The sequence below is a fragment of the Labeo rohita genome, chromosome 13, assembly GCF_022985175.1.
Source record: "Labeo rohita strain BAU-BD-2019 chromosome 13, IGBB_LRoh.1.0, whole genome shotgun sequence".
NCBI lineage: Eukaryota > Metazoa > Chordata > Actinopteri > Cypriniformes > Cyprinidae > Labeo > Labeo rohita.
Genome location: NC_066881.1, coordinates 17,033,270 through 17,061,255, shown reverse-complemented (window position 1 = coordinate 17,061,255; position 27,986 = coordinate 17,033,270). Strand labels below are relative to the sequence as shown.

The 27,986-nt window shown below is 35.7% G+C and overlaps 1 protein-coding gene across 2 annotated transcripts; it reads right to left on the bottom strand.

The window, feature by feature from the left end:
- Positions 1–604: 604 nt before the first annotated feature.
- On the bottom strand, positions 605–22,255 carry oprm1 (opioid receptor, mu 1). 2 transcript variants are annotated; one of them, XM_051126657.1, is made up of 3 exons: positions 21,437–22,255; positions 5,258–5,619; positions 605–1,997 (listed from the first exon to the last, which is right to left on the bottom strand). In XM_051126657.1, exons 1-3 carry the CDS (start codon positions 21,682–21,684, stop codon positions 1,483–1,485), a joined length of 1,125 nt encoding a protein of 374 aa, XP_050982614.1. In that variant the 5' UTR covers positions 21,685–22,255; the 3' UTR covers positions 605–1,482. The 2 variants fall into 2 exon arrangements, with proteins under 2 accessions (XP_050982614.1, XP_050982613.1); XM_051126656.1 differs by having other exon boundaries at positions 605–2,065; positions 21,437–22,242.
- Positions 22,256–27,986: the final 5,731 nt, after the last annotated feature.

Genomic DNA, 27,986 nt, shown 5'->3' with positions numbered 1-27,986 from the left:
TTAGCTTTTTGTTGGTTATTGCAATGAATTGACATGATCAACCTGCTGTGAAATCTATGTGCATACAAACACGCTGTTGCCTCCATAATTTGGTGTGAATTTTAATTTCCAGCCCATTTTAAACCAGCAGCATAATTTTTAAACAATAGTTGACTTCAATAACGCAACCCAGCATGTTGGATAAAAACATTTAACCCAACCAGCTTGTGTTCTGTCCAATATTTACCCAGCGCTGGGTTGCCAAATTACTCAAGTTGGGTTGTTTTTAACCCAGCGTTCTGGGCCTTAAACATGGGTGTTGTGTTGCTGTCTATGAGGAGTCAGAAAGCTTTGGGATTCCATCAAAAATATCTTAATTTGTGTTCCGAAGATGAATGGATGTCTTATGGGTTTGGAACGACATGAGGGTAAATAATTACTGGTAGAATTTTTATTCTGGGGTGAACTATCCCTTTAAAGGCATATTACTCGCCCATCATTTAACACTGATTAATTTGTCGGAGCCACAACAATTAAAGACCAACGCAAAACATGTGGTGTTGCATAACTTTCTAATCAATTCTAATTATTCACTGCCATCTCACTACAAACATCCATTCCAGTGTGAATGATTTATTTATAATGCTGCATACAGTATATAAAAACTTACAGAAACACTTGCACATAGATCTTCAAGGTATTTTAGAGCATAAAACATTTCCTTTTTTCAGACAGAGTGTCTTGGTGTGAGTGACAATCAGACAATTACATTAGACATTTACATTAGTACAAGAGATTTGCTTTAGAGCACAAGCACAATACATTTGTCACCACCGAAGCATGAAAATTAGCCATTGTTGCAAGAGGCGTTTTTGTTATTGTGTTCGGCATTTCTATGAAGTCCACGGTAAATCAGAGAAACAGAGCGCACGTCACATCTAACAGTCATTTGATGATTAATTTCAATTACTTCAAAGGAACATAACTAAACAAGACAGTTTAACCAAATCGCTTTGCTGGCCATGAAAACAAGCGAAAATTGAAATACTGTATGATTTAAGGCAGAGACAGATAAAGGCTGAATATTTTATGTTAAATACATAATTTACATTTTCTGTGATCCTAAATTAATTCATACATTCTCTTCTTTCTACAAATAAAACTGTGCTATCAGTTACAAAATAATTATTCTTATAGTAACATTTACATGTTAAGGGGACTTAAGATGCAACTTTAAGTACATAAATACAGTTCTTGAATGCTGGACTAACCTAACGGATACGGATCAGATGCATGGCTGTGAACATCACAGATAGTGAAATAAGCTCAGCTTATTGGTGTCTTTTGGGGTCAATAATCTAGTATGTGTTGTATTTCACACTGAAATCTACTTCAACAGTCTGAAATTGTAAGGAGGCCTAGCAAGATGGTTCAACCTACCGCAGTTCCTATAGGGGAAGGTGTTAAACACCCGTGGTGATCTGCGTGACATCCGAGCTCATGTCAACACTGGGCTGGCAGCGGGACTCCAGTGATGACATTTCCAGGACTAGTCATACCTGCTGATTCGTCCTGTCTACCGTGTGGCCGCTGGACTGGCCCTCGCGCTGGGGGTTCCTGGTGCGTGTGGAGTTCTGGAGGTCCAGCACGGATGGACTGGGAACGCAGAACTCCCTGAAACAGCGCTTGAAGTTCTCGTCCAGGAAGGCGTAGAGCACCGGGTTGAGGCAGCTGTTGGTGTAGCCGAGGGCGATGCAGAAATGCCAGGTGACGGTCTGCAGGAGCGAGCTGGGAATGGTCACCAAGGCCTTGATGATGACGAAGATGTGGATCGGTGTCCAGCAAACAATGAAAACCGCCACCACTACCAGGACCATTCGGGTGATGCGCCGGAGGTTGCGGTCCTTCTCCTTGGAGCCAGACAGCATGCGCACACTCTTCAGGCGGAGAATCATTAAGCCGTAACAGATGGTGATGATGAGAACGGGCATGATGAAGGCGAAGATGAAGACGCAGATCTTCAGGAGGTTCTCCCAGTACCAAGAAGGATGGGGAAAAAGCAAAGTGCAGTCAATGACGGCAAACGCTGTGAAAGTAAGAATACAGCACAGTACAAGAACACATTGAGTCGTGTGAAAATCAATTCGTATTTGTAAAAATGACAGTTACACCACTAGTCAATATTTCTTCAGGGCATTGTTTAGGGAGCCTCAGAGACCCTGGCCTTTCTGCTATGGCTATTAAACCGCCTTATGATTTTCTTCCCAAATGACTAGAAGTGACATCAATCTAAATTCACTCAATAACAATTTTCTGGCTCAATACTTCTTTCGTGTCCGCAAAATTTGTGCTGCCACAGTAATAATATGTGACGTTTCCAGTATTGAGGAAAATGTCTTAATATATTAAGAGGAGATCAAGCTAATAGCTGAGTGAGTGTGTTCAAGTGCAGACTGTTCTAATAGGGTTGCAGGAAATCTATGGTGCTGTATGTTATACAAACATAAAAATTGCTATCTAACATATTAAGGGGATAGTTTACCCAAAAATTAAAATTTTGTCATTCTCATGTCACTCCAAATCCATGATAAGACCTTCATTCATCTTTGGAACACAATGTTTTTGATTAAATCCTAGAGCTTTCTGACCCTGCATAGACAGCAACGCAACTACAACATTCAAGGCTCAGAAAGATAGTAAGGACATCATTAAAATAGTGCATGTGACATCAGTGGTTCAACCGTAACTTTATGAAGCTACAAGAATACGTTTTGTACAATGCAATTTAGTGCCATGTTAAATAAAATAAAGATGTTGTCAGAATAAAGTCGAAATGTTTCAAGAATAAAGTCGCTGTTTTTAAAATAAAGTAGAAATTACGAGAATTCAATTGTAGCAATTAAAGTTACAATTTTTATATTATATATAAGAGAGTATAGCGTAGGCATGCAAATTGCCCAGAATGGGAGCACCGGGAGAAGTTGCCAGGCCACCGGAATTTATTTGAATTATATATGAATATGTAAGCTTTGTGCTTTTGGTACTTTTAATATAAAACAGTCTTTAAAAAGTCATAGCTTTCAAAATCTGTCAGTTCTATAGCAAAATAAAAAACATGTGTCTTCAATAATGTGTTTTTCATGCCCTTCACAGCTTGCTGTATTCATGTGAATCAATTGTTGTTTCGATTGCAATGAGACATTCGTTTCATTAAATTATACTGTTTTCTTTGTGAAAATTCCAACACCTACTCTGCAAAAACATCTGTGGCTTCCAATATTTAATTCCTCACATGTATTTAATTACAAAACAACACTAAAATGTTGAAGTGGACTCCGGCTCGTTAACAAAAGTTACATTATTGTCTTTTCTGAGGTATATAAGCTCTTTTATTCACAGTATAATACAGTAAATGATTGGAAATAATAGACTATTAAAAAGTCTTCCATTCATTATTTGTAGCGTGCCAGCCACCCAGTAATAATTTTGTGCTTTGTTGCTTTTAATATAACACAGCTCAGCTTTCAAATTCTGTCAGTTTTATCATAAGTTGTATATGTGTTTTTCCTCTTTATTTCAAGTTTGTAGCACAATATAAACGCGAAGGACCATCAGAAGGAATGAAAATGCCACTTAAACTGAGGTGGATACATCGATCTGTCACAGCACATTAAAGAGTGTGAAAAACACAATATTGTAATAGACATATTGTTTGTAATTCACAATAAAACTGACACATTTTGAAAGCTGAGAGAGGGTAGAATATGCTCTCAAAATATTATAACTTTACTCTTGTAATTGCTACGAATTAATTCTCTTAATTTTGACTTTATTCTTAAAATATTTAGATTTTATTCTTGTAATATTTCAACTTAATTCTCAGCATGTTACAACTTTAATCTTATAATCCCAGATATTTACATTTTTTAAAGTGGCACTAAAACACTGTTGTATTTTTTGTGTGCAAGGAAAACAGTCTAAAAAAAGACTGTATTCAACAGTTTCTTCTCTTCTGCGTCAAGGCGTGTTCACAAGAGTACCACAACGCATATCTGTGGTGCTGCTGACGTAGGAGCTGGTGTTCTGACGAAGTCGAGAGAACAAATTGTTTAATAAAGTCAATATTTTGTTCCTTTGCATGCAAATAGTATTCTCGTAGCTTCAGAACATTAAGGTTAAAATACTGATGTCACATGGACTATTTGAACGATGTCTTTACTACCTTTCTGGGCCTTGAACGTATCAGTTGTGTTGCTGCCTATGCAGGGTTAAAAAACTCTTGGATTTCATCAAAAATATCTTAATTTGTGTTCTGAACGAAGATGAACGAAGGTCTTACGAGTTTGGAACGACATGAGGGTGAGTGAACTATCCCTTTAACACTATATGGTAATGTATTATAACTAGGTTGGTTTTCCTAGTTGTTTTAAATGCAAATTTGTTTGAGTACTTCTTAACAATTGTTTTGGCAAAATGATTATTAATTTACTATAGAATACAATTTTTAATTTATAAGTAAAACTCATTTTGTCTATAATGACGTTTTCATGAACAACCATGAGAAACAGACAACACAAATTAGATTTCCTGTTCTTTTTGAATTGTTCATTACAAAAATGAGTCATGGTTCAGTATAGGAGTTTTTTGTAAAGTCGGTAACAACTCTGAATGCTTTACTGATTTAGTGTTTCTGTTTGAAACCGTTAAGTCACGAGTGCGAGTTGGATATTGCGTTTTGTACTGACACATTGTGTGCAATGCAGTTTATCAAGATGATATCTGATGAAACTGCAAATGACGCACATAGAGATTTACCCGACTGTATGAACTATTTTAAATTACTGTCATGGATTTTTAGATTTAGTAGTCTGGAGCACTTAATTGTTGATGTGAAAGTCTCAGTGTCTAGTCAAAACAAATAGAATTTTGTACGTACTTTGGCATGACACCATCTGTCTCTTTGTTGAACCTAGTTACAAGGCAATAGCTCATTTCATAATTTAAAATTGATTGCACGTTTTTCATTGTCATTGGCTTAAAGAGAAATAAATACTTGCTCACTCGCATGTCTTTCCAAACCTGTATGACCTTCTTTCTTCTGTGGAACACAAAAGAATGTATTCTTCTTTGTTTTCTACTCTATTGTGTGGATTTCAAAATATATCTTTGAAATATCTTCTTTTGTGTTCCATAGTCACTACAGATAGAACTATTCCATTAACTGCAGCAATATCTGGCTTTTACATTGAATGTGCATTGAATGTGCTGGCAAACATACAACTGCTGTGGTACTCAATAGTGGTGGAGGCCATGACCATGACAGGGAGACCGATGGCAGATGAGAGGATCCAATTACACACGTTGACAATCTTGGCGTTCCGGGGGGTTCTGAAGTCCAGGGCTTTAACCGGGTGGCAAACAGCGATGTAACGGTCGACACTCATAGTGGTGAGGGTAAAGATGCTGGTGAACATGTTGTAGTAATCAATGGACATCACGATCTTGCACAGCACGTCTCCAAAGGGCCACGTACCCATCAGGTAATTCACACTCTGGAACGGTAGAGTGCTTGTTGCCAAGGCATCTGCTAAAGCAAGGTTGAAGATGTAGATGTTGGTCGCAGTTTTCATTTTGGTATATCTGCAATGGATAAAAATAGATTGAAATCATTACGTCAGCTGTGTTTGTTAAATCACATGAGTACAATGTGTATTCAAGAAAAAGCAATTTGATCAGGGTGAGTAATAGGAAAGTGAAGGGACTATAAAAATGTTTCCCGGAAAAATACTGAAATAAACAGAACGGACATGAAAGGGCTCCCCACATAGTACACCTTTTTCCATATAAACGCTTAAAATGATTTCCGTCATAATACACATGCTCCATCATGCCATTAAAAAAAGGTACCTTGTGCATCTTATAATGCAACTATGACCTTCATTCACATGTTAATTTAAGAGGACATATAACCACTATTATATACACCATTATGCAAATGCTAGTCCCCACATGAATACCGCTGCAGCCTTGAGTAATAAAAAAAATAGATTTGACTATTTTTTATTATTTACAAGCTTTTGAGCAGCTGTTTATCCAGGTTTAAAGGTAGAAATATGAGGTGTGGTCTACAAACTCAAGGCAGTGTTGTTCTATGGATCACATCTTACACTTGTATATTAAGAAATGCACAGGTTAACTTTCATTACGTTAAATAACACTAGTAGAAAAGACCTATTGTAGAATGTACGTGCGTGGGCAGACAAATGGAAAAATACACTTGCTTGAATGCAACACAAATGCCCTATTCAAATGGTAATTATTTCTCATGTGTACATAAGCTATTTTAAACATTCACAGGGGTTAGTCTGGGATTTTATTGGCACTCAAGTCCAAAAATGTCTGTGTTTTTCTGAATCACCTCGTAGCAGATCTATACAGGTGGAGCTGGGGAAGGTGGAGGGTTTCTGAAGCATGCTGCAAACCTGCTACAGCTAGCACTAGTCTTGTATTTGAATTAGGGCTGCACGATAAATCGCATGCGTTTGTGAGGCGCGTTTAGTCAGTAAAGCCGGTACTTTGATTAGCAGTAAATCTCCATCACGAGCTTTCAACTGGAGCGGCAATTAATACACAGAGCCGTAAATCACTGACAAGCTGACCAAAATTGCGCTCCTAATCGAATGCGATTCATCTGCGATTATGAGTGTGATTTTTGCGTAGCTTGTCAGTGATTTACGGCTCTGTGTTTTAATTGCCGCTCCAGCTGAACGCATGTGATGGAGATATACTACTAATCAAAGTACTGGCTTTACTGACTAAGTGCGCCTCACAATCGCATGCGATTTATCGTGCAGCCCTAACTTGAATGTTGAGCAATGAGCTTATTGGCTACTGATACAGGAGAGAACCAACAGCTGTGCCTATGATGCCAATGATGTCATTAGGTCAAACTGAGTAAGACCTATTAGATTGTGCCATCTAGAGTTTCATGCCAGAACTCTGTATTGCCGTCTGAATCCACATTTTAGTTTAGTTTAGTTTAGTTTAGTTTACAAGTCGACTCAAAATGTACCGTTTCCATATCCTTTTTGATTACTGCCGAACATTGTAACTGCACTTTATTTACTGCTGAAATGTTGGAAAGTATTTAGAACAATTTTCCATAACTACTAGCGAGTCAAAGCTGTTAATAGCAAAAAGAAGAACGAGAAGAAAGCACGTAAACATTTGAAATGGGTCATGGTCAGGTATGTAGTATAATTTTAAAATATTTATTACATACAGAACTATATCGTGTATAACTATAGTGTGTCTAGTTTCCTATTTTTAAACAGGAGATTTAAATAGTCAATTAATAAATGGGATATTATTAAATACGAATTCTTTTTTTATTATAGACTGTTTTTACAATGCATCATCAATCGGCTATATTGGCGGCACTGAATGTTAACAATGCCACTGAACTGAATTAAACTTGAATATTTTGCTGATTATTGCTGCTGAAATAGGTGAATTATTGTCATGTTTTGGGCTGTATTAATTGGTCGGACAGGAAAAAACATTTGGAGTATTATAGACTGCCAAAAGTTATAACAAATCAAGGCGAAGAGTGCAAAAAACTGTCTGAGGAACAAAAGGCGTTTGTGGTTGGCCAAACTGAACCAGGGTTTCTAGGGCAAGAATCTTGACAATGTTTGTTCTTATCATTACTGGTCAGGCAGGTGAAATATTAGGTTAATATCTTAATTAATACTGCTCATACGTATCTTTACCACCTATTAACTTTTGTTTGTCAAAATATTGCGTCTTTTCCTGCTTACTCTTTATGATTTAGCAGCTTCCACACCAACCACACCGTGATGTATGGGTAGGTGGATGTTTTGTTCTAGACATACTCAAAAAGAAATGTTAAACCCTACTGTTCACAGATGCAATTCCAACCTTCACATTCATAACACCACTGCTGGAGTAGCATGAAAGAATGGTTTGCACACATCACTAACACAGCAAGCTCATTACACAAAGCATTATTTCCTTAACTGAGTGGCGCATGGTGTGATAAAATGGAAAGATACCTTTGGTGCGGAAATTGGAAGATCATTTTTCAAGCTATTGTTTGATAAGAACCCCATGAATAATAGAACAACAGGGGGATTTTTCAATTGCTGAAAAGATGAGGTATTGATTTAAACAATAATTTAGCCTGGAATAATAAAAATTGAGTGCCAAAATGGTTGCCTGCATTAATCTAAATATGTAAACATTTCATGAATAATGCATAACTCATGGATACTTGGCTCATTTCCATGAGATATTCTGACTTTTAGCACCTATTTTCTGTGTTTATGTCTCTGTCCCTTGCTTGATGGGGAGTTATGAGACTCTGTAACAACTCACATATTTAATCAAGATTTTCCTTAGGAGAAAATTGCATTAAAGCGTAATTTCTTGGGAATGCATATAAGATTTCTTTAGATACTCTTGGATATGGCTGGTATTCTTCTGTAGTAAACATTACATGCAGATGAAAGAAATACCTGCTTTAAAGTCTCCATGTTTGTTCCCATTCTTATTGGCAAGATAAACAAAAGATGAGCCATGTGCCAGCCTGGATTATGAAGATAAACAAATTCTGATGTATTGCAATAGCAGCAGAGATGATAAATTAACAGAATTTACACTATGTAAACTACCATCTCAGTAAAAACCATTATGGTTTGTTAGAGCTCCACTGTTTGACTTTCACAGATATAAACATAAATCAGGACTAAGTCTAGTCCATCCAAATATATACAGTCAGCTATAAATATATAGCCAGTGTGTGGACAAAGCAACTTCTGCAAAAACAGAGTGTGCGTTTGATAAATGTAGCTGAGGTTCCGCTTAGCTGATGGTCACAGGCCAAACTCAAGAAAACAATGGAGGTCACAAACATGGTCAATCCCATTTACATGGTTGTAAAAACATTCATATGGGTTTTATACCTTGCACTTGATTTAATGATGAATAAACCATTGTGGAGAAAAGGATTTGCAATTTCAGTACAAAGAGGAGAAATATTAGCCTTTTTTTCTTTGAAAATACACACATTTTAAATAATCCTTTTAAAATGAAACATAAAAGATTTCTAAAATCTAATCAGTCCATCCATTCATTTAGTCACACTGCCCAAATTTGTGGTTAGTTAGTTTTTTTGTTTTTAATAAAGAAATTAGTACTTCATATAAGCAATGGCCCATTAATGTGATCCAAAATGACAGTAGAAGCTTTTTAAATTATCTTAAAAAATCTAACAAATTCACGTTTTATGTTTTTAATTTACATTTTAAATTTAAATACATTTTTGAACTTTCTACTCATTAAAGAATCTTTAAATGTATCGCAATTTCCACAAGAATATTAAGCAGCACAGCTGTTTTCAACTTTAATTTATGCATCACATAAGCATATTTGATTTCTGAAAGATCATGTGACACTGAAGTCTGGAGTAATGGCTGATGAAAATTCAGCTTTGGCATCACAGGAATAATTTACATTTTAAAATGTACTCAGAAAACACCTAAATTGTAGTAATTTTTTTATGTATTTTTTGAGTAAATGCAGCTTTGGTGTGCATAAAATACACTGAATCTCCAAACAACAAATTAATGTGTATTTATTTAAATGAATGTTAACCAGTGTCGGAAATTAACAAGGGCTTGTGGCAAAAATGCCACCAAAACTAACAAAAATGTGCATAGATTCATTGCACAATTTAACCATGTATTATGCCTATTGCAATTAAAATGAAATGTGAAAATTAATGAAAATTGTCAGTTCACAGAATTACATTCAGATTGGCTCACACTGCATCAGATTGCTTTTATGCAGTGTGTTTTGTGTGTAATGTTTTGTGCAGTGTTAAGCCTTATAACCAATCAAACGTGTTTCTGTTGAACTTATTAAATGCGTTGGCCAATCAGAGATCCTTAAATTAGTCAGAGATGTGTTGATTGTTCATGTTCGTGAATTCACTCATAAACAGCGAACTGCAGATACAATGTAAATAAAAGACAAATTCTATTGGGATTTTAAAAGTATTTTTTTTACCCAGGTGCTGGGTAGTTTTTCTTTAAGTAAGCTGCTGGGTCATTTTTAATGCTGGGTTATTTTTTTTCTACCCAGCCATTGGGTTGAGCCCGTCTCTGACGAAACAACCCAGCTGATGAGTTACAGTCCGAGCGCTGGCTATTTGCTTCCTCTACAAAAGAGAGTGATTTTCAGCACTGCTGTGCACCTCTTCAGTGAAGTAAAGGTTTGTATACATTTTATTTAATTTATAAAGTCTTTACTGTGCTTTAAATTATATTGTTTTACACAACGCAACATGGATGAGACAAGATGTCAGTCTGCTGTGTCAGCATCGGTCGTTAGTTTTGCATGAAACGCCTTTTGCCTTGCATAACAGACTAATTTTATTAGTTAAAATGATAGATTTTTATTTCTAAAATGATTGTTTAACGAGTTTAAATGTATGTAATATTGTAAACTATGCTGTATTCACCCAAATATATTCAATTTGTCTTATATTTTTTTGTCCATGGGTGTTCTTGCTTAAAGGAGAACTCCACTTCCAGAACAACAATTTACAAATAATTTACTCACCCACTTGTCATCCAAGATGTTCATGTCTTTCTGTCTTCAGTCGTAAAGAAATTATGGTTTTTGAGGAAAACATTTCAGGATTTTTCTCCATATAATGGACTTCATTCGTGCCCTGATTTTGAACTTCCAAAATGCAGTTTAAATGCAGCTACAAAGGGCTCTAAATGATCCCAGCTGAGGAAGAAGGGTCTTATGTAGCGAAACGATCGGTTATTTTGTTTGAAAAAAATTTTTTTGAATACTTTTTAAAGCACAAAAGTTTGTGAAGCACAGGCTCTGGGATTGACTCTATAATTCTGTGTTTGATTTTTAATTTCTAGCCCATTTTAAGCCAGCAATATAATAATTTTTAAACAATAGTTGACATAAATAAAACATCCCAGCATGTTGGGTAAAAACATTTTACTCAACCAAAATAACCCAGCATGTGTTCTGTCCAATATTTACACAACACTGGTTTGCCAAATAACCCAACTTGGCATTTTTTTAGAGTGTACAGTAATGTTTTTTGTCATAATACTGCACCCCTATGAGCTCCTGTTTGTTATAATTTAGATACAATTTTAAACAGTCTATTGTTATCGACACCAGTTTAAAATATGAAATTAAAGTATATGGGTAAATACAAGTACTTGACATTTAAGACAACCTGGTATGCTGATTATAATAATAAGGTGATTATAAACATTGCCCTCATGAATGTAAAAAATGCCCCTAGAAATCAATTCTGACTTTGGTCTTAACATATTTATTCACAAAAATTTGTTTTTGCAACATTTTGCACTTTTTTTTTTACCAACATTATTTGTTATATACATGGAGCCAAGAAAAAATGTTTAAAATTAACAATAAAGATATAAAGTCAAGTTTAATTTGATTTTGGTCTACTAGAGAATTTGGCATACATTGCCAGCAAAGTTAACAGGCCATTGTAAATCAGAGCATTTTCCTGAACAGGTAAATGAAATGTAATAAAAAAATAAAATGTCAACAGCTGTAAAGCATTTGTGAAAACACCTAGACACAACACTCCTGCCTATGGTGAAGTGGGCAGAATCATTCATCACTAACTGTAAGTCTCATACAAGGGTTTAGGCTGGCAGCCATTACTAATGATTACCTTGTCATCCAAAGGCTCTTTCCACCAGACAAATGATGACTCTGCTTATGTTTCCCACAAGGCACAGACTAATTATGAGGGCATCTTAGGGATGCACTGCTCCTCAGTACTTCACATTAAAGACATTTAAGGTGAAATGCCAGGCCTTTGAGTCTAATCACTGAGTGGAGGAGGTGCTCTTTGGTGTTGTGAACACCACTTACTGGAAGCACATTAAAAATGTATTCATCGTGCCATGGTTAACAGTATACAGTATGTTGTGTTTTGGATGCTGGTGAGCAGTTCTGTACAGAAGCTGTTACTGTACATCTATGCCAATCTCTGAAGCTCTGGAAAGAAACTGAGAGTTTACCAAGAGAATAAATGCATCGGACAACATGCCTGCCCACCAAGACTTCTGATTAACCTAGAGGAGGGTGTGCAATATTGCTTATGGAAAGAATTAGAAGTGTCATCAGTCTGTTCAGAGCACAGTCCATAAGTTAAGTGAGGACATCCACCTGCTAACTCTGAGATGAAGACAGACACATGTCTTCAACAGTTAACACACGTCCTACAGAGAGCTGTCAAAAGCACTCGCTCAAGCGTCAAAACATGGGAATGAAATACCTGTCATTCAGAAGGTGTCTTTGTCCATGTCAGTCTTCTAGAGCGAAGCTGAATTGATTTAAAACGTCTGCGTATAATTATTATCTCTGCCTCTGGCATGTAGAGACAGTTAATGCTCATAAAACATGACAGATGACACACTGTGAAAACAGGGATTTTAAATACCCCACACGTGCACCTTCAGGCCTTGATGGTGAGAATATCTGTGGCAAGTTGATTAATTTTCTGCCTGTTACTATTGTATTTTCGTTATTATTTCTATAAATTACAAATTAAATGCTTAGGCTTAAAAACTCAGAGGCTAATGTCTATTAAACAATTTTTTTTAAAGACAATGCATTTGTAAAAGACTTTTGTTGAAGAAAGGAACAGTGTAGTAACCAGGCAAATCAGATTTTGTTGTGAAAAAACCAAGGACTTGCTTGTTGCTAGGGAACACCAGAACATGTGCAGATTTCTCATACCATCTACCTATGTGCAATCTGCTCACAGATATGGACATATTGCTATGCTAAATACCAGATATTGGTTGAGAAAACACTTGGAGCAAATGAACTTTATGGTGTTTGTGAATTAGTTGCTGCACTAAAGCATTAACTCAAAATGGCATTTCATTGCGATAAGTGGGAGATGATGTAAATCACAAATAAAGGAGGATGACTCAAAATAATTGAAGTTTTGAAAGTACATCCTGGTAATCGCTTTATTGTCTATTTGATTTGATAGCATGCAAATGAAAAAACATAGTTTAAATACCCAATTATCAGCCTTTAAATGCAAGCTGTCAATCCAAATGACATGGGCATCAGCAAACGTTTTCATCTATAACAGCCAGAAAAGAAGAAAATGGGATAGAAACAGATGAATAAGTCAAAAGCTCCTTTTCTCTTTTTTTGTCATTGTGCTTCTGATTTCAAAGCGTCCAAAATGGCAGAGGAAAATATTATAATGTAACCAAAATCAAAACAAACTAATCTGGTGAGTCATGCATGAGTTGCTTATGCTGATTCAAAGCTAATCAAAGGCGGCGTTCACATTTAGACTGTCAGACGCAGCTAATGCATGCTTACTAGGCTGGAGTCCAGTGCCAGCACCTGAAGTCCCAACAACAACCAGCCAGCCAATCAGATGACTGTCAGGTGCAGTCTTGTCATCTGTCAAGAATAAGGGTGCTGACAAATAGTGCTTTTCAATCATTCTGAGCTTCTCAGAGGTTGAAGTGTCTCAGGGAATGTGTTTAGGCTTTGAACATGATTTGTTTTCAATAATGAGAAGAACAACAAAGTGCAGTGAACGGTAAAACTGTTTGCACTAGAACCCAGTGTGATCATAATTAAGATAATACATTAAAATAACATTGTAAGACACACCAATTTGCAATATCAAGAAGCAAAGCAAACTGTTTTGTACATCTTAAAATAACTGGCCGTGGATGAGTCCAGAAGCCAGACCGATAAAATTTACAAAGAAATGGCCATGCGCACTCAAGGTGGATGTTCTCTGTGCTCTTTAGATGGCAAAACCAAACTATAAAAAAAATTATAAAAATATAAAGTAAAATGCTGTTAATTGATTAACGGTTAACTGACCCTTCGCAAAAGCCCAAAAGCCCGCCCTCCTTAGTTAAACAATGCCGCTCTCACCTTATACAACATGTTCTCACGCAGTGGAAAAATACATGACTGACCCTAGAGGAAAGTGACAACACACCAACAGAAACGAAAAAGCAGGTTACTTCTGGTATGAAACAAGGTCTCAGCTTTAAAATGTTGTCATTTTTTAAGAAATTCAAATAATAAATACCGCTCTTTAATGTGTCGTGACAGATCACTGTATTGCCTTATTATATCATTATATTGTCTTTTCTTCTTTAAAAGATAAAGATACAAAACATATTTTTAGCTAAAAAGGGCTGTTCGATTTACCAGTTTAAAATGTGTTGTGTGTAAATTAAAGTGTAAACAGTAAATTTACAGGCATTTGTGTAAATGTTAACATTTTTACTGTATTTTTACAGAGTTAAGAACTGTTCAAGAACGATAACTATATTAGTATCCACACCAACACACAATAACATTCTGTTAATTATAAGCATTTTCTGCAGTTAGTCTGAATTCTGATTGGCTGTTTGTTTGTTTGTTTATGGAAAAAAATGTTTTGAAAGTATTTCCAATCATGTTACCCCTCTGTGCTGTTACTGTTATACACTGTAAAAAAAACAAAAAACACAATTTGTTGAGTCAGTTTAAAATAGATAACCTGCTGAAAATTTGTTACCCTGCTGACTTAAATTTTTTAAGTTAAGTCAACTCAAATAAGTTTAGTCAACTTGAAATGTTAAGTTGTATCAACTTAGATATTTGTGTCTGTTAAACTTAAAAGCTGGGTAATTAACCCAGCTGCCTTAAAATTTTAAGTTCAATCAACTCAAATATCTAAGTTGTCACTTAGAATAACTTAACATTTCAAGTTGAAGTTTTTTTGAGTTGACTGAACTTAAAATTTTAAGGCAGCTGGGTAACAAATTATTTTAAGTTGACTCAACAAATTGTTTTTTACAGTGTAGTTGTGGTATGGCTATTCTTTGAAATTTAGAATGATCCGTATGTTCTAAAATGATGAGGCAAAATTTAGTCTCAGTCACATTTTCTTGGATAAATAAACATTAAGTACACTATCAGAAAAAGAAAAAAAAAATTATATATATTTTTACATGAACAGTGTATTCTTATCAAGTTAGTTAATTAAGCATTTTACATTTATTCCAAAATAATAACTCAAGGCAGTAACAACTTAATGTATTTTATTTGTGAACTTATGTTCAGCTATTCTTTTTTTAATAGTTAACTTTTAACTATTTTTTAATTTTTCAGATCATCAGTCATCAAAGCTCTATAAATATTGGTCACAGACACAGAGATTTACTTTAAATTTCACAAAGCTGATTACTCACTAAAAACTCACACAGATCATGTTTTCAGGTCATTTCAAGTTTTATTTTGATGTAATAAAGTAGTTATATCTAAGGGTGAGTTGTTTATTTACTTTTTTAAATTAGTCTTTCTATTAATGCCATTATGTTGTTATTTGCTAACGTGGAACGTCCACAATCGGGATCTATCGCATGAACCAATCAAAGCCAAGCATAACCAGTCATATTCAATCACATCTCGCTGGAGGTTTCGCCACCTCTCACGTGGCGCTCCCAAATTCATTCTCAATTACCGCCCACCAAACTCACCGCAACCTTTAGGGGGTCTATTAACTTAATGGGCTCAGGGAAGGCAAGAGAGATGTGGACTCCTGCTGTAACTTTGGTGAGGCTGGTGAAGCTGTTATTTTTAGCTGTTAATTATATTTTAATATTGTACCATGAATGATTTTTTTCCCATCCAATATTTTGAGGAGGCACTCCCTTGCCTCCTCACAGAAAACACCCCTGATAATAAATCATAGAATAAAAAGTCGAAATGATACAACATTTTGCTAACCACGCCATTAATATTCATCAGCCAAAACAAAGACTGCGGTTTTATCTGATACTGAATAACATTTTTTTAATGATTCTGCAGAAAAGCTTGGCTTCAAATATTCTCATTTAGTTCAGTCACATGGCTTGACTGGCCAACAGAGCTCTGTATCCTCCTGTGAACATCCGTTCCACAACATTGAGTTTGTCTTTTGCGCACACCACACTGTGTGGATTATTCAGCAGTGACACTAATAGTAAAGCATTATAGCCATACATATCATATCTAATGACTAATAAAGTTTCAATAAAGGTTACCATTTTTCTTTAGATTCACCTTTTCATCTTACAAACTGTAAACACATTTTTTTTTACATAATATGTATCTTTTAAATATCTTCTACCAGTTTTAGAGTCACATATTTTTTCTAAGAAACAAACAGAACCTCTATTTTTATTTTTTACATTTTTTTTTTTTTGTTGTATTGTATTTTACATTATTGGTAAAAACATTACTTGAGGGGATACAACCTCTCAAAACAACTTCCTTCCTGACACAAGCCCTATTTACACATATTTTATAATGGATCATAAGAACCATTAAGCTTGCACAAGGATCAATAAACATTTGTGGCTACCGTCCCTTTTGTTAGCTCAGTATACAGCATGGGTACATTTACCTGAAAATTCGGAAGTAGAGTTCAAAATGCTATAAAGTGAAAAGGGTGTAAAGAGCGCTGGATTGAGTACAGCTGTCTGAAACCTTAGGACATTCATCATTCAGCTGTCGAGAGCAGAGTATGAACTGAATAACCCCTCTTTTGGTCGTCTCTGTGACAGAAGTTTTACTTTTATCTTAATAATTAAATGTTTGAGGTTCATTTGGCACAAATCAAGGGGAAGATATGCAGAGATAAGGGAGGGATATCAGCAAGCTTTTGATAAATATAACAAATGGGAGAAATTGTGGGCTGTATTGATTTTTTGTGCCTCATCGCTTGTGTACTTTTCTGTGGAAGAGTAGTAAAAACAAGAACAGCTTTTAACCTTTTCCTCATGATGTATATGAGAACCTAATCCGAAATTAATTGATATGTGCAAATGTTTACTCTGATTCTAGAAACCTTCTGCCTAAAGAAATAAAATTGACGAATGTTTTCCATTTATTTCTCATTTGCTTGTAGCTGCAGGACACATGTAAAGGAAGCAGTTATTCCCAGAGCTGAAATCCTGTAAACGATCGCATGAGCTTCTCCATGACAACGAGAAGCATATGCTATTTAAATTCACAGCATTTGCCCTCTCTTGGCACTTAAAACCTATTGTCTGCACACTTGTGAATGTTTCTCACTTGTTACTCACAAGAATGTTTGAACACTGGATGTGCAACAGGTTAAAACAACAAGAATCCAAATGCAACTACTGTATCAGTTGCTGACAGCTCTACAGGCATTAATAAAAAAAAACATACAAAAAAAAAAAAACAGCTCTAGCCATATACTCTTTAAGATCCATTTTCCACAGTGTCAAGGTGGTGAAGTGAATTCAAATGATGAACAGATACGATGACTGTTTTTGAACACATTTTGCTTTGGCTAAATATTGGTGTTTATCATATTGACACCAAAGGAAAAAGCCAAAGTTCTTCTAATGAACATCTAGGCTTTGTATCAAGGGAATTCTATGCGGAATTATTAATAAGTTACACTTTCAAAGTTTTTCTTAAATGAGTGCTGTATAAGCGGGTTGGTTTTGGTACAAGTGACACTAAAAATGTGCAGGAGCAGGACTCAAAGGAAGTTCCTTTTGATCTTGACTTTTGGTTTTGGGATTGAATGTAGGATTTTCCGATGCGTTTTAGACATTGATCTGCAATAAATATATTTGAATTCCACAATACTTGCAACTGCAGACTTCCAGTTCTATCACGGCAACTCTCCGAAGATTTTAGCTTGGTAAGGGATATGACAATCTTAATGTACTGGCAGAATATATCTGCTACACTTTGCTGCTGTTGGTTATTGCTGTTGCTGCTGCTGCAAAGCGAGTACAGGAACTTGATCCTGCCACTATGCACACCGATATTCTATATAGAGATCTATATAGGTGGAGCTGGGGAGGGTGGAGGATTTCTGAGGAAATTTTGCACTGCAAAATATGCTAGCCAGAATGCTAACCAGCCATTTAAATGTAAAGCAGCAAGCTCATTGGCTGTGTAAGCAACATTAACCAATCAGCTTGTGCCAAGTAGTTTAAAACTGTGAATATCATCAGTTTGCATTAATGACCCATCAGCTTGCGCCATCTAGAGTTTCATGACAGAATTTGGCATTAATCTAGAACTACGACAATTCCTTGATCCTTCTATTTGAGTATTCAATTTTAAAGGGGTCATCAAATACCCATTTTCCACAAGTTTATATGATTCTTTAGGGTCTTAATGAAAAGTCTATAATATACTTCGGTTAAAAATTCTCAATGGTTGTGTAAATCAACATCCTTTTTACCTGCAAAAATCATCCCATTCTAAGGGATTGTTCCTTTAAATGCAAATGAGCTTTGCTCGCCCCACCCCTCTGTTTTCTCTGTGGAGTGACGAGCCTGTTTACTTTAGCCGCATTTAGCGCATTTAGCCACGAAACTTGCTAACTAGCATGTTATTAGAAAAGGTGATTGCAGAGATTCATAAAACTTATACTCACTTCTGCTGTAGGTGAAGCTGGATCACGAATGATTGACACATCTGATGACCCCTTTAAAACTCCTTGATTGCATTTTGCAATACAGTAAGTGGCGCTTTCCACATATTAAACACATTTAATATCATAATAATAAAGCATAATGCTATTAAGAATTCACAAACACTATGATTCAATTAAATAAATGTATGGGATGCAGGTTTAATATATGTGTTTTAATTATTTAAATGCTTTGTTACATACGTGCATCTCAGAGTGGCTTCATTCACAGTAAAAGCTGCTACACAAATTCTTATCATTTACATGTGTGTCTCAAATTCAATGTCTGCATGTTGCTGAGAGTTTGGGTTTATAACAGTGTTCATCTGAGAAAGCAACATGCACTATTTTATCAGATTTGTAAGGTAAATCATTTATAAACCTGCACATACACAGGAGAATACATCAATATATTTTTCAATATGCTAACTGTGCATTGCAATTACAAAATAAAAGTTTAAACCCTCACTCTGAGTTTACACATTTCGATGTCCACATCACACTGCAGTGGCTGCAGCATTTCTGTGGTAAAGAAATGGCCAAATATTAAAGATTAAGTGGACATTTGAATGAAATGTTGTTAAGTCAATATTAAACAAGGATTAGATTGCGAAGTAAAGTGTAAGAACCCCTTGGCACCTACTGCTGGCATTTGTTATAATGCGTAATGTACATTAGCTCCATTGTTTATAATACATTATGTATTTGAACAGTTTTGTTCAGTAAAACCAGATTACTTGCTTTTGATACTTTATTTGAACTAATTATTATTGCTTTATTACTATTGTATATGCATTTTAAGTCATTTTAAAGGCTACTGTTTGCTTAGGTCTATTTTTATTACTACAAAAAAAAATTATTATAATTTTCCAATTACTCGATTAATCATCAGAATAATCAACAGATTACTCGATTACCAAAATAATTGTTGGTGACAGCCCTAATTAATACAGTTAAAAACTGGTATGCTAATATTTTGTAAGCCATTATTTACACCAAGTCAGATGCTCTTTACACTAATTATGGTAGATGTTCGTCCCAAGAATAAATAGCAACAAGTACAATCTTTACACTAAGTGTAAATAGAAGTGACATCCAATGGAGCAATGGAGGGTGGATTTGGATATTTGCACTACCTCATATTTCGAATTTGGCTTTGTTTACAAGCAACAGTTTTTATTCCACAAACAAAACCTCAGTTGGACTTTCTTTCCGTAGTGGAGTGCAGAAGATTATTTTGTAAAATGTGTTTTTTTTTTTACCCATGCAGTGAAAGTTAATGGGATTTTGGACGTCACTGAATTTCACTGGATGGGCAAAAACAGTTCTGCAAAATATCTTTGGTGTTCGACAGAAAAATGAAAGTCTAACAGGTTTGGAACGATAAAATTGTCATTTTTGTATAATATTCCAAAGCAAAGTGGTTTCCCTGCTAGACCCGTTCCCAAACTCTTTAGATAAAGGCGTCAGAGGAAACATGGTAATGCACTTTTAAAACACCTTATGTCATTTCTCAATATTTTTTATTTCTCCCAAGGCTTATTTTATTACAACATGATGGGGGTCGATAAACCAATCCCAGGCTGCAATCGGCTCATTAATCACAGAAGTAGATTGCACCTACTGGGCTATAGCTGTCTTATGCTTCCCGCTGTAGACAGCCGCCTTTAAAACTGTGATTGGTTGCTCATAAACTCTCAGAAAGTACTGAGTCTCCAAAAAGCTACGAAAATCAGATGACCTTATGCAGGGGGTCAATGCTTCAGCACTTTAAACTGAACTTTTTGATCCCTGCATGTCTTTACGCTCCATATCCGCTCATTTAAAGGACATTTCTAATGCGCAAATATTATTCTGTTTAGGTAGTGGATATAAAGGATGTATTCAACATCTTAGACACAGCATCTCCGAATTAAGCAGTTAATGTGTGCGTGATCTGAAATACAATGCCACCTATTTAATCACAATTCTCTAAGACAAACAAGCCCCCACTCTCTCATTGAAATTCATTCACTTGGGTTTAATTACTCTATTGATTGCATCCTTCCCTCACGCCTATGAATGTGATCCTAGATTTATAGGATCGGGTCAAATGTGTTTGCCAAGTGTCTAGTTAAATGGGGCAAGTCACAAAAACACCTCTGAATCATCTTAGCAGTTGACAGCTGTGAATTGTAGGTCCATGAAGTGAAAACAGCATGGGCATGTGTACAAACACACTGCAGTGGTGAAGCTAAGAAGTGTAGATCTATCTATCTATCTTACTTTTTCCTTTGTATTTCCTTTGGCTTTTTATGTTAACCATTCAGTTTCTGCTGCATTTCAGCATGGATTATTCATGTGAAGCATCCGCCCAGTTTTGTTCCATTTTCTTGTTCTATATAAAATCTCTATTGAACGTCAATACACATGTGACTGAGAAGAGTGAGCACTTCACGATATCATATAGTGTATGAATGACACGTTGTAACGTGTTGTTCTCGTACGCTGACAGGAACATAACAGATATGCGTACGCACTCAATTTCATCAGTGAACATAAAATATAGCCTATAGCGGCGAGCTGAGAAGAATTTATATTTTATAATTGCGAAGCAGACATATTTTATATATAACATATAAGAACTACAGCTATTACTGACAGGCCGTTTTTGTGACTGAACCACTGCACGCAACGGAACAGGAGTTTCTGCAATGAACGTGTCGTGTCACGGCCAGAAACACTGATTGAAACACTATCAGAATCTCTTTCAACAGGTTTCCTTTTGAAACTAACAAGTAGCCTAGTTTTTAAAAGCAACTGTTTATCCTCTGTTTACCTCATTTGTGTTATGCCTCGGCTACAGGTAAAACAATTTACCTACGTGTCATCTCTTACCTTATAATAACATACATGACGAGAACGTTGCCCAACAGTCCCACCACACATACTATAGAGTATAACGCAGTGATGATGATCGCCACTATCACAGGAGTTGAGCTTTTGTCCAGCTCAGCCGTCCTGTCACATCTGGAGCTGTTCATGTTCACAAAACTGGAGCTGTTGCTGAAGTTTCGGCAGAATGCGCTGCTATTCGACATCACTGGGTTTGAAAGAAAGTCCGAAATGTTGCCACTGGTTTCCATGGCAAATGCTGTAGAATCGCCTGAGTTCTTTACGCGCCCGAGGTTTATCAATCACGTTCTCTGATATCGATACCTGTCCGACTTCAAAACGCTCTGAGTCCCAACCGTTCTGCCTTAGACGCTCTGCTGCTCCTGCAAGTATACCTACCAGTCTCTATTGTTTATGACTCTACAATAAATCTATCCCTGCTGTTCTTACATTACCCTCGTGAAAATTGTATCGCGCGTCTCTCATAGCGCGTATTCGCATTTTATTCAACAAAATGACGTCACATATATATGCACATGACTAGAGGCTTTTCAGCAGTCGCTGACGGCTTTCCAGTTCCTCACTTTCTCATCGGCGAAGATGTATTAATTTTACAGTCGGTACTGCATGTTCAGATGAGTTTTTACCTTAATGCAGTATTATAGCGCAGCTGACTCCCCAATGTAATATTTAACTCCGCATAAGCAAGTCAAAGCAAAAGGCTGGGGATCCTGAAAGTAGCCTATACGCATTCTTTTAACGTAAGTATATTACTTTCGATGTGAGTTTCACATTTCAGTAACCTCAAAGGTACACGTTAATCTTAGCATACTTTAACGGTTTCACCTGAGGATAAATAAACAGTTCGTCTGAGGTATCACCGAAAAAAACACGTTTGTCTGAGGTAACCATGGCAACTGTAGAACGCTTTAGCTTTTAGTTTTTAATTTCAGCGTGGAACATTGACAAAGAGTTATATATACGTCACAAAACTTGACAGCCCAAATTAGTTTCTTCAGACCAAGCACAGAACATTTTACACTAGATAAGTCTGAATTAATAGGTGTTACTTGCTCACAAATGGATCCTCTGCAGTGAATGGGTGCCATCGGAATCAGAGTTATATTTATGTCACAAAACTTGACAGCCCACATTGGTCTCTTCAAACCAAGCATAGCACATTTTACACTAGATAAGTCTGAATTAGTAGGTGTTACTAACTTGTCTTTTGTTTTAAAATTATAGCCGTATTAGTCTAGCTCAGCAGCATGCAGGTATTAGACTTAATCTAATACCTGATCTGATACAAGATTTGACAGATTTTGTTTTTTAAATATACATATACTTTTTGCACATTAATAGAATAGTTCACCCAAAAATTTACATTTGTTAAAAATGCATTCACCTCCAGGCCATCCAAGATGTAGATGAGTTTGTGTCTTCATTTTTAGAGTTTCGGAGAAATTTAGTATTGCATCACTTGCTCACAGATGGATCCTCTGCAGTGAATGGGTGCCATCGGAATCAGAGTTATATTTATGTCACAAAACTTGACAGCCCACACTGGTCTCCTCAAACCAAGCATAGCACATTTTACACTAGATAAGTCTGAATTAATAGGTGTTACTAACTTGTCTTTTGTTTTAAAATTATAGCCGTATTAGTCTAGCTCAGCAGCATGCAGGCATTAGACTTAATCTAATACCTGATCTGATACAATATTTGACAGATTTTGTTTTTTAAATATACATATACTTTTTGCACATTAATAGAATAGTTCACCCAAAAAATTAAATTTGTTAAAAATGCATTCACCCCCAGGTCATCCAAGATGTAGATGAGTTTGTTTCTTCATTATTAGAGTTTGGGAGAAATTTAGTATTGCATCACTTGCTCACAAATGGATCCTCTGCAGTGAACGGGTGCCATCGGAATCAGAGTTATATTTATGTCACAAAACTTGACAGCCCACATTGGTCTCTTCAAACCAAGCACAGAACATTTTACACTAGATAAGTCTGAATTAATAGGTGTTACTAACTTGTCTTTTGTTTTAAAATTATAGCCATATTAGTCTAGCTCAGCTGCATGCAGGTATTAGACTTAATCTAATACCTGATCCGATACGAGATTTGACAGATTTGTTTGTTTTATAAATATACATATACTTTTTGCACATTAATAGAATAGTTCACCCAAAAAATTAAATTTGTTAAAAATGCATTCACCCCCAGGCCATCCAAGATGTAGATGAGTTTGTTTCTTCATTAATAGAGTTTGGGAGAAATTTAGTATTACATCACTTGCTCACAAATGGATCCTCTGCAGTGAACGGGTGCCTTTAGAATCAGAGTTATATTTATGTCACAAAACTTGACAGCCCACACTGGTCTCCTCAAACCAAGCATAGTACATTTTACACTAGATAAGTCTGAATTAATAGGTGTTACTAACTTGTCTTTTGTTTTAAAATTATAGCCGTATTAGTCTAGCTCAGCAGCATGCAGGTATTAGACTTAATCTAATACCTGATCTGATACAATATTTGACAGATTTTGTTTTTTAAATATACATATACTTTTTGCACATTAATAGAATAGTTCACCCAAAAATTTAAATCTGTTAAAAATGCATTCACCCCCAGGCCATCCAAGATGTAGATGAGTTTGTTTCTTCATTATTAGAGTTTGGGAGAAATTTAGTATTGCATCACTTGCTCACAAATGGATCCTCTGCAGTGAACGGGTGCCTTTAGAATCAGAGTTATATTTATGTCACAAAACTTGACAGCCCACACTGGTCTCTTCAAACCAAGCACAGAACATATTACACTAGATAAGTCTGAATTAATAGGTGTTACTAACTTGTCTTTTGTTATAAAATTATAATAGCCATATTCGTCTAGCTCAGCTGCATGCAGGTATTAGACTTAACCATTGTAATAAATCTTAGATTTTTCTTTGCCGCATCTGGTGTAAAATAACTCGGGTGATGTATTTCTATATCTCTATCTGTGTAGCTAATGAGTGTTGTCAGTGAGCATTGTCTGTGATTGCTTGTGTCTTTCATCATTTGTTCTTATGTTCAGATGAGCGGAAAGTGAAACAGCTCTTCTCCTTCACAACTAAAACAGTTCATGTTTCACGTAAGGCTTATGCTAAATAATTAAAAAAAATCAATAGTTAAATTATTTTAATGTGCCGTAAAACACATTAATAGAATGTATTGATATTTCAAGATCAATACATCCATTCTTACTAAAAAATATGTAAAAACAAGGGTCTACATGCCACTTGACTCTGCTTTGAACTTAACATTATGGCTTATTGATGTATCGGGGCTTAGAGACATACTAATTTTACTGATGGTCTCTAATGATTATAATGATTTGCTACAGGCCACTGAATCCAATGAAAGGTACAAATTACAAATACAAATGAGTTTCCTTCTATCCAGAGAGAAGAAGGACTCAGAGTACTCCTTCATTTAAATGTTTTATGTTATTGTGTAATTCTGTTATTAGTATCAGATGTCAGGTGTTAGCTGCAAAGTCCCAGCTAACCCAATAGTAATTGATTTTAATTATGCTAATGTAAATGTCTGTGAAATCATTTTCCTTTGAAAACGTTAAATGAAAGAAATTATATTCTGAGGACATGCAGGGTGAGCATTACCTATAGCATTACTTCAAGTATGATCTATCATGCAGAAAGTAGTGTGCATAAAGGTGCAAAATAGAGATGTGACATAAATGAAAGGAATCCAATTATCTTCTGGCTCCTGGGTTGCTGAAGCAGCAGTTGCACAAATGATGTTTAACAGAAGTGCACACTGTTCACATAAAATCATTTTTGCATGCCTTTGAGGTGTGTCTGTGATTCAGATTTACTGCAGACAGACCTTTTTAAGTCATCTCGTCCCTAAGAGTTCAAAAAGACATTTCCCCGCACAGCCCTACAGGACTTCATCTGATCTGATACAGGATTTGACAGATGCACATTAGTTAAAGGAATAGTTCAGACAAAAATGAAAATTTGTTGAGAATGTATTCACCCCCAGGCCATCCAAGATGTAGATGGGTTTGTTTTTTCATTATTAGAGCTTGGGAGAAATGTAGCATTACATCACTTGCTCACAAAGTGAATGGGTGCCGTCAGAATCCAAACTGTTGATAAAACATCACAATAATCTACAAGTAATTAATCCTTTTTATTTCACAAGATTTCACACATTAACTGATGGACTAGAGTCGATTGGAATACTGTAATGTTTTAATCAGCTGTTTGGTCTTTCATTCTGATGGCACCCATTTACTGCAGAGGATCAATTTGTGAGCAGATGATGTTATAAATCTGTTCTGATGAAGAAACAAACTCATCTACATGTTGGATGGCCTAAGGGTGAGTACATTTTCAGTCATTTGTAATTTTTGGGTAACCTTTTATTTAAAATAATATAGTATATAATGCCTTACAAATACAAATGTCTTTAGCTCCACTAATTAATGTTACATTTTCTTAAGGATCTGCCAAGTGGGATCCCATGAGGGTGAGATCCTGTAGAGTGACCTTTCCAGAATCTGATTGTGTCTTCAGTCAATAAGCTACCATGCTTGTGTAAGTAAGCTGTCGAGTTTCAGTAAGAGCAAAATTATTATGTTTAATTAAATAATTATTATTACGTATTATGTATGACATATGTCTCTACAATCTACATTTGGTAGGATGAGTAAATTTTTAGCAGATTTTTGGGTCATTTTTGGGTAAGCTATTCCTTTAGATTTAAGTAGATTATACCGGACACTATGTTGTGGTTTTCAAAATGAGCTTTTTGTTGGTAGATATATTGTCAGTGACCCATTTGACCCAAGACCACAATGGATGGTCCAATAGCTGTAATCAGTGCTCAACACCATGTCTCTTTAAAGTAGCTACTGTAGTTTAGGAGCTGACCTTGACCTAAACACCAATTTCTCACTCAAAGGCTCTAACATTTTTCACAGCAAGACTGTCGTTTTACAGAACACAGGATTTAGTGGCACCTAAATCCTTCCATTCTTGGTATAAAAACACTCCCATAAAATAAATAGTGGCTTGATCACCTCTCAAAAGCAAATAAAAGATTAATACAGATGATGATGTTAACGAGTCAAACAATCTACAATCAATAATTTACAAGGGTGACGCACGAGCAAAGATTCATTATTGCTTTCCTTTGAATATACCTTTTTTAGGTATTATATTGAACACCATGATGCCTGATCTTTCAGGCAATGAAATACAAGAAGCGGTGCATTAAAGTCTAAAATATTAAATATGCTCAACTGACATCTCATCTTAATTTAGACTGTTCGTGTAGTTTGCAGCTGGCAGGCCTGCTTCCATCTAGAGCAAATTTGATAAAATATCTTATATATTTTATATACAATGCAAAGTACAGCTGTTGAAAAAATCACATATGCATATTCGGGCAAATCTGTATGAATGAAAGAATATGGAAATCCCCTCCGATCCTTTCCATCCATTTCAGTTTTATGTGTCAAATCGCTTTCAAATTACTCTTACTCAAATTACTCTTAAATTGACAAATGCTTGATCAGATCTAACAAGTCACAGATGATATAACTGGCACGATTTTGCTGCTGTGGTTTGTAGAGAAAAAGCCAATGAAGCAGTGCTCTGAACATGAGCAGAAATGTTCGGCTGTCATGAGTGGCAGAAGAGTATCTCTGTTGCCATGGAGATGAGAACATCCAAGGTGCACCCAAGCAAAGCTTAAAATCCTGTCAATTAGAGATAATTTGTTAAAATGTCCATAAAACAAGGAAAAATACATTACCCGGCAAGCTTTCAAAGCCATTTTTCTCTCAAGGATTTTGCAATTTTGGTTGATTTCGTAACATAATGAGGAATGTCCTTACTGGCCCCCAAACATGGTGTTAATTGTTGTTAAATTCAACTACATGAAAAAAATCAAACATTAGCTATTAAAAATCACCAATTTCATTCTGTCATTACATAATCTATTAGCACAGCTCAATCACAAATAAAATAAAGTAGGCCTAATATTTTCTATTATGTAATAGTGATAATCACAGGTCATTTGTTTCATTACTTGTGTTGTGTTTCCTTGTTATGTTTTCCATAATGTGATCAGCTTTATTAGCAACTAAATAATGTTCATGATATAATCTTATTTATTGAGCTCTTGGAATAAATAAGGGAAAAGGAAACCTATTACTTCCTGAATAACATAAAGAACTAACATGCAGAAAGCGGTTGCCATGCAATCGCTGATCAAACAAAGCCATACTAATTTTATACATATATAAAATAAAGGCAAAATGTGGAACATATGGAATGAACAGCTAGACTGTAATTAGCCCCTTCTCTATTATCAGGCTAATTGAGCGCATGTCTCTTATTAAAGTAAATTCACATGAACTATAACACTTTACCTGCATAAATTAATGTCATGTTCATTGTTCCGAAAGCAATTAGGATGTTAAAATGCCATTGCGGCTTGTGGCCTAGTGCCTCTAGCCTGGAGGACA